The sequence below is a fragment of the Castor canadensis genome, chromosome 9 (assembly GCF_047511655.1).
Source record: "Castor canadensis chromosome 9, mCasCan1.hap1v2, whole genome shotgun sequence".
NCBI classification, from domain to species: Eukaryota; Metazoa; Chordata; class Mammalia; order Rodentia; family Castoridae; genus Castor; species Castor canadensis.
In genome coordinates, this window is record NC_133394.1 from 100,973,312 (window position 1) to 100,981,300 (window position 7,989).

Genomic DNA, 7,989 nt, shown 5'->3' on the forward strand with positions numbered 1-7,989 from the left:
CTAAGTAGTCAAACAAAAATATTTTTGAGAGTTGGCCTATATTTCATTTCCCCAGTGTGGATATGCTTTGTGAATGATACTTCTTGTTTTATTACATTGTTTGGTTAGCAGGTATTAAATACCTTTTAAGTAGCTAAACACTTAACATCAGTCAATGAAGCTGTGGTTAAGAGCATGAGCTTTAACCACAGGTGTATAAAAAGACCTGGGTTCACATGTTTGGGCAGCTGTTGACTTCTTTTGTCACCTTAATTTCCTATCCACAGTGAAGAATGCTTGGGCTGGTAGAGTGGCTCAGGTGGTAAAGTGCCTGCCTAGGACTGAGTTGAAACCCCAGTACCACCAAAAAAAGGATTATGCCCAGGGCTGTTGAGGATTAAAGTAATAGTAAAGCAACCTAACAGTGTAATGGCACAGAAGTATTCCATAAATGTTACTCCTGTTAATATTTTCTTACCATACAAAAAACCCTGCTCTTAGAAGTTCACAGTCTACTAAGGAAAATTGAATCCTTAATATACTAAAGATTTTTGTAATGCACAATGGGCTCTACTAACTCAAACCTCTAATTTAGGATAGATTTCATTTGAGTTATCTGTGAAAGACTGACCATTCCTAGCATAAGCAACAGTTTTTCCAAACACATGCACCTAAAAAATGGTATGCATGGTCTCTGGAAAGTTAAATATTTTGGAAGGACCTCAAAGATGATTTGGTTATGGTGAAAAGTAAAGGAATGAAAAATTATATATGGGACAAAATACCTTTTAAAACTGCAAAGAGCTGGGTTGGAGGCGTGGCTCAGGTGATTAGAGCCTGCCTAGCAATAGCAAAGTCCTGAGTTCAAACCCCAGAAGCTCAAATAAATAAATAAAAAATTTTTTTTTGTAAATACAGGAAAGAGCTATTACTGAGAATTGAATTAGATAGTTCAGAATCTGGCATGAAGTAGGTACTCACTGTATGATTGATAACATTAGGAAACAGGATAACATCAGACTTAAATTTGAATAGAATTCTAGCAGCCATAGAATAGAGGGGGAATAGAAACTGCAGGCAGTTTCACTCTTTATAGAGAAATGATAGAAAATGTACAATGCCTCCAAGTTTTATAAGTAACATAGAAGGAGACTTCAAAATCATTACTAATATTTTGGAGATTTTTTTTTTTTTTGTCTGTTAGTGAAGGGTTAGTATTCTTTAACATTATCAAAAATATTCCAAATTGATTCGTGGTAACATAAATGAGTGTCTTGAATTCAGACCTTTTAGTAAGGAAAAATGAATGTATATAAGGCACAGAGTGTGGCTCATGTGGTAGTGATGCCTAGCAAATGCAAAGCACCAAATTCAAACTCAAGTACTTGAAACCCGCCCCCCCCCCCAAAAAAAAGGGTATATAAGAGCAAATGAATTACTAAATTTTAAAGTAAAGTCTAGCGACTAGTCCAGAATTTCTGGATAGGATTCGTTAGTACATTGTTTCATTTTACAAAATTTGCCACAGTATTCACCCTTGCTTATTTTTCTTAGAATGCACAAACTTGTGAAACCTTCTACTGAAAAGAAGTATGTGGATCTTACTGTGTCATTTGCCCCAGACACTGATGGTGATGAAGATTTGCCAGGACCTCCAGTAAGATACTACTTCAGTCATGACACTGATTATTAGAAGTTGTCTTATTCCAAGATTACTTGATTTTTTGGAAAGAGTGCACTTAATCCATAAGCTAAAAACACCAGTTTTTAAACTGTGGATTTCTCCTTGATGAAGCCTTAATTTAAGGAAAACATCAGTAGGACGCTACACTGAAAATTATAAAATATTTATAAACTTGTCCGTTGCCTCCTTATGTTGGCTATGATCACAAGCAACTTGAACTGGAATACCATTTTGTAATACTTACAGATTTGTATATTAAGTTCTCTGGATGAAAAGAAGGAGCAAAATATTTATGTATAACCAGAAGAAATAAGGATCAAGAAATTAAAAATAGTGAATGCAACCATGTAAACATTTTAATCTTATTTTATGAATTTCTTTTTTGTTTGTTATCTAAGACCCATTTTCCAATACAAATAGTGTTTGATACTGTGTACTTCTTCTGTGATTAGGCTATGAAAAATTAATACCAGCAGGAAGAGGAGGGATACTAGTGGTAGATGAAGAATAGAGATTTTAAATTGTATAATTACAGTTTACTGTCTTGTTACCTTTACTAGTTTAAAAAGAGTTTGTTGTATCACTGTCTCCCCAAAATCAGAATTTTTGTTGACATTATCAGTGTTGTAAGCCATGAGCAGTAGGTCAGATGACACATGTTAACTTGGAGTAAATGTTAACAGTATTATATGAACTCAGACAACTTTCTTAGAAAATCCATGCATATAAACAGATTAAATGTGACTAATTGTTGATTTTATTTTTTATTTTAAATATGCTTTCTAATGTAGGTATTTTATTTATTTGGAACTCCAAACCTAGTTGTCACAGTACATAAGACTAAAAGGTTTTGTAAATGGAGTATCCCTAGAAATAGATGAAAATTAGAAATTAAAAAAATGATCACTAGTAGAGTCTTGAACTTTTTTTCTTCCAGCAACCTAATGGAGAGAGAAAATAGTATTTTTACTTTAAAGGGAACCATGTCATTTTGATCCTCATTCCCAGAAAGGGAGTTGACAAAGATTTTAAGAACTATTTTTTTAAGTCTTTATTGAGAGAGACTTTGTTTTTTGATACTAATGATTGCAGATGCTGAAAAAAGAGCATTCATTAAAATGCTGTAAACTACTCCACACTGTAAAGTCAGTGAAAACAGCAAGTGATGATTACTATAAAGTTACCATGCATTCTAAAACAACTTGTATTTTACAACCTCAGGAAGTCACTTCCCTCTAACTCTTTTTCTTCTACTTTCCTGTTCAGATCAATAATAAATACTTTGATAAATTGAAAACTAGATTCCATCAATATTACTGCAGTTTGGTATCCCTTTATACTCTACTGAACTTTTCCTCTCTCACTTACAAATAGTTTAAATTGCTTTGTCAGCCAGTTGTTTTGTATCCATCTTTTGTGAAAGTATCATTCAGTTGAGAAAGTATATTTGAGAGTGGAGAATGAATTTGTATAAGGATGATCTCATCATTAGGAGAAGGGGAAAGGTGAATAGGATAAGTTTTAAAGAAATGGCTATCTTTGATAAAAAGTCATTTTTGTTCACCATATTCTACCCTTCTCCCAAGTATATTCCAAGTATAATAGTGAAAATTAATAAGACATAAAATTGAATTAAGGCCCTTGAGAGAGTAAAAATAAAAAGGACATTTGTATAAGAAGCCTTTTTTCCTCTTTTCACTTTGTCTTGTGCTCTTTAGCAATAATTGATACACTCTAGGCAGCCTTTCAACAGTCCTCAAATATGATCCAAGAGCTTGCTTCTGTTTTGACTCTCTATACCTCTTTGGAAGTAAACTTAGAATCGTGCTATCATTTCATATTTATAGATACCATATTTATATTTACAGCAGATACAAATAATAAGATTAAGTTCATTTTATGATTAAACCTACAACCTTTTATTTATTTGTTTATTTCTACAGTACTGGAAATTAAACTCAGGGTCTTATGCTTGCTCAATAAGTACTTTACCATTTGAGCCACACCTCCAATGCTTTTGATTTGTTCAGTTTGTTTTTCAGATAGGGTCTCATGGTTTTGCCTGTGCCTGCCTCATATTGCAGTCATCCTACCTCCACTTCCTGGGTAAAACCATTTTTGTCATTTTTTTCCATAGAAAATTATTATTGCCCTCCTTTCTTCTAGTTAGTTTTACCAATCTAGAAAACCAAAGTGAAGTTAATGACAGTTTCTCTAGTTTATTTCTGTGCCATGGTGTCACTTTTAGTGATTGAAATACCAGGTGCAAAAATGATGTTTTACAATTCTATGGAGTGGTTTTTTTTTTTATTAACAATAATATCTTTATAAACCATGTTTCATAGTTGGTTCCAGACATTCTGCTTCTGCTACTCCTTTTTTGGGTGATAGTGCTTTTGTGTTTCCTTTAGGTTTTTGTTTTTTTTTTTTATTTTTGTTTTTTTCTTTTTTGGCAGCACTGGGGTTTGATCTTAGGTCCTCACGGTTGCTAGGCAGGCACTCTTAGCACTTGAGCCACTCTGCCAGCCTTTTTTTGTTTGTTTGTTTGTTTGTTTGTGATGACTGTTTTCAAGATAGGTCTCAAGAACTGTTTACCCCAAGCTGGCTTTGGTCCTCAATTCTCCTGATCTTTTCCTCCTGAATAGGGTTACAGGTGTGAGCCACCAGCACCCAGCTTATGTTTCCTATTTTATTCATGTGGAGGGACATTACTTTAAAATGCTTTTGGTTCCTGGAAATTATATTTACAAAGCTGGGGAGGGATTGGAGCGTGTAGCTTAGTGGTAGAGTGTATGCTTAGCCATATACAAGGCCCAGGATTTAATCTCCAGTACCAAAAATAAAACAGAAATATTCTCTACTCTGTAAAACTTAGGTTGGTAGATTGCATCCTACAAGATGGAGATTTCTAAAAGTCATTCTTTTTTAGAGTTCAACGTAGTTATGTTACTTGTCTATAAATTTCTTATAAATTATTCCAAGGAACCTGGAAATTTATGTGTATCTTTATTTCTATATTTTATTTGTTGTGGCACAGTATGGTGATGATAATGTCAAACCATTAAAAAAAATTATATTTAGAGTCCTAAATTACATTTAGCAAAATGAGGACAGAGAAAATTTTTCTCTTGAAATCATGAGGGAAAAAAATACCTCAACCTAATTTTTTCATCTACAGAAAATATAATCATAAATTCACTGTGACTGCAAATATCTAGTCAATTTAGTATACAGTCACCATGTATGGGTATAATCATTGTTACTTTTCATAGATTCAAAAACAGAAATCAGGTAGTTGAAATCTTGGAAATCAGAGAAAGTAATCAGGAGGTAATTTGTACTTTTCTCTTAAAAGCTTTGTTTTTAGTTGAGAAATACATACTTGAGAATATATACAATACAAATATATAGTTTAAGGAATAATTTTAGAGTAACTACTTATATAACCAGTACTCAAATAGTAGAAGATTGACAGCATATAGTCCCTCCGCAGTCACAATGATCTTACATCCTTTGGTGTAGAAGGCTGAGGGGGGAAGGGAGAAGGATGCAGTTGGAGGCCAGCCCAGGCAAATAGTTTTAAAAATTCTGTCTCCAAAATAACCAGATCAAAATGGACTGGAGTTGTGACTCAAGCAGTAGAGTGCCAGCTTTGCAAGCCTGAAGCCCTAAGTTTAAACCCTAGACCCTCCAAAAAAAAAAAAAAAAATCATACTACATTCTTTGTGGTTTCTTTCATTCGACATGTAATTTACCCATGTTGGTTATAGCTGTACTTCATTGATGATTATTGCTATATCATTTACCATTGCATTAATATACTACAGTTTTATTCATTTATGGACAATTGAAATGTTTTTAGTTCGGGATAATTACAGTTCCACGTTCAATGTTATTTTTGTCTCTTCCACAAATAAGTGTCTAAGAGTGGAATTGCTTAGTTACAAAGTATTCATATCTTAAGTTTTATTAGATAGCTGCTGGTATTTTCCCAAGCATTGGAAGTACCCAGTTTCTTGTGTCATGGTCAGTACTGGTGTTTATGCATTTTTTTTTTAATTTTGCCAGTTTGGTGGATGTGCAGTTGTGTTTCATTGAAGTTTCACTCTGCACTTCTCTAATTACCAGTGAAGTTGAACCTTTTCAATTTTATTAACCAGTTAACTTTTTTCTAAAATGTCTTGTCAAGTCTGTTGCACATTTTTCTGTTGTGTTGGCAGTCTTTTCCTCATTGGTTCATGAGAGAGCTTTAAAAAATTATGTTCATTGTTAGCTATGTAGTTGTAAATATTTTCCCATTCTGTCGCTTACCTTTCCCTCTCATGATATTTTTTGATAAACGTTATGTACTAAAGGTTAAGTGTAGTTATGTGTCAGTCTTTTGTTTTATGGTTAGAGAGTTTTTTGTGTATTTTTTAAGAAATCGTTCCTTACCTTAACAGTCACAAGTATACTCTTCGCTATTGTCTTTTAAAAGGTTTAGTTTTATTAACTTTCTACTTCATTACTAATTAACTTTGGGTATGATGGATGGTGCTTCAGGCACTACTTACTGAACGAAGTCTGTCCTTTAAGTGCTGCCAAATGGCACTAGAATATGTATATCTGTCTCTTTCTGAATTTTTGTTGTTTTTGTTACTCCTTTTATATCCCTGTGCTAGTATACTGTCTTTATTGTCATAGCAGATACATTTCTGTTATTTGGCAAAAACTAGTCCTCACAACATACTGTTCTGTAAGTGTCTGGTTATTCTTAGCCCTTTGTATTTTCAGTTCTCAAATTTCTAATTGTAAACAAGCAAAACTATCACTCTTGCAGTTTCCAGTCTTGCCAAAAATTTTAATCTCTTTCTTACTTGAACATGGGAAGCATACTTATTTTATAATCTATAATAATTTCAGAATCTAAAACCCTACTATGGGTCTGATTTTTTCTTTTATTTTTTCTATTCCTCATTCTTGTTGTCTTGCTTCCTGTATGTCTGGTTATCTTTAATTTCTCACCAATATTTGAAAACTTACAAAAATAATTTTCATCCTCTACCTAATTTTTTCATTTGCTTCTGCTAGATACCTGGGCACTAGTCACCTAAGATCATTTTGATCCATTTTCAGAGACTTAAGATTTTCTGGACCTTCTGTGTGACTCAAAGCTGTCTGTGCTAATACTCTTATTTCCTATTTACCTACTCAGAATGTAGGTTGGGATTACTAGAGACCCCACCTCTTGACCAACACTAGACTCTACCTTTGAATCTCTAGCCCCTTTGCTTTAGGTGGCTTCTCAGTTATCCCTTGCAAATTATCTATAAATGATCCCAGGATGAAGTAGTTCCAAATGAAAGGGTTATCATTGCAAATTTCTGTCTTCTCCCATATTTTAGCCTGGTAATTTATTTGTTAACATTAGCTGTCATTGATGCTTTCCTACTTTTATCCAACTTAAAGTTCTCAAATTAGAATGTTAATCCAAATTACCTAGGCTACATTATTCCTAACTGTTGATTATTTGTAAACATACTTGATTTCTTCATACTGCTTTCTGCATTTGGAAACTTAAACTCTAATGATGCTTACATGGGGGAGGGGGGCATAGCCTTAACTTTTAAGTTAGGACAGTCCAGTCTTAAGATCCAAATTTTGGTTCTGTTGATCCTCGGGATAGGTTACTTTATTCATTTTACCTCGTATTTTCCAACATATACAATATATGTCTTTTCCAACATATGCAAGTAAACGTTATCTCCTAGCCTGGTGCCAGTGGCTTATGCCTATAGTCCTGCTATTAGGCAAGCAGAGATCTGGAGGATGTTTGAAGCGAGCCAAGACAAATACGAGACCCTATCTTGAAAATACTCAACACAAAAAGAGGTTGGTGGAGTAACTGAAGTGGTAGAGCAGCTGTCTAGCAAGCAAAACCAGTACTGCCAAAAATACGTATGTATGTACATACATACACACATACATATATATGTATGTGTGTGTGTGTGTGTGTGTGTATATATATGCCAGGTGCCGGTGGTTAATGTCTGTAATTCTAACTACGCAGGAGGCAGAGATCAGGAGGATCGCAGTTCAAAGCCAGCCCTGGCAAATAGTTCGTGAGCCCCCCTAACAGAAAAAAGGCTGGTGGAGTGGCTCAAGGTTTAGGCCCTGAGTTCAAGCCCCAGTGGCTCAGGTGGTAGAGTGCCTGCCTAGCACGTGTGAGACCCTGAATTCAAACCCCAGTGCTACTCCAAAAAAGAAAAAAAAAAGGTGTATGTGTGTGTGTAAATTTTCTAAATTGTTAAGATTTTTCCTGGTGAATTTTATCACTGTGAATTATA

At 34.2% G+C, this 7,989-nt stretch overlaps 1 protein-coding gene across 5 annotated transcripts in view; it reads left to right on the plus strand.

The window, feature by feature from the left end:
- Uba6 (ubiquitin like modifier activating enzyme 6) overlaps nucleotides 1–6,023 on the plus strand; it is a 75,016-nt gene extending 68,993 nt beyond the window's left edge. For 4 of the 5 annotated variants that reach the window (XM_074042084.1, XM_074042088.1, XM_074042086.1 and 1 more), the window contains one exon: nucleotides 1,534–6,023. In XM_074042084.1, the coding sequence (XP_073898185.1) occupies nucleotides 1,534–1,672 (139 nt within the window). In that variant the 3' untranslated portion in view covers nucleotides 1,673–6,023. The remainder of the gene's footprint in view (nucleotides 1–1,533) is intronic. The other variant, XM_074042087.1, reaches the window with a different exon arrangement.
- Nucleotides 6,024–7,989: the final 1,966 nt, after the last annotated feature.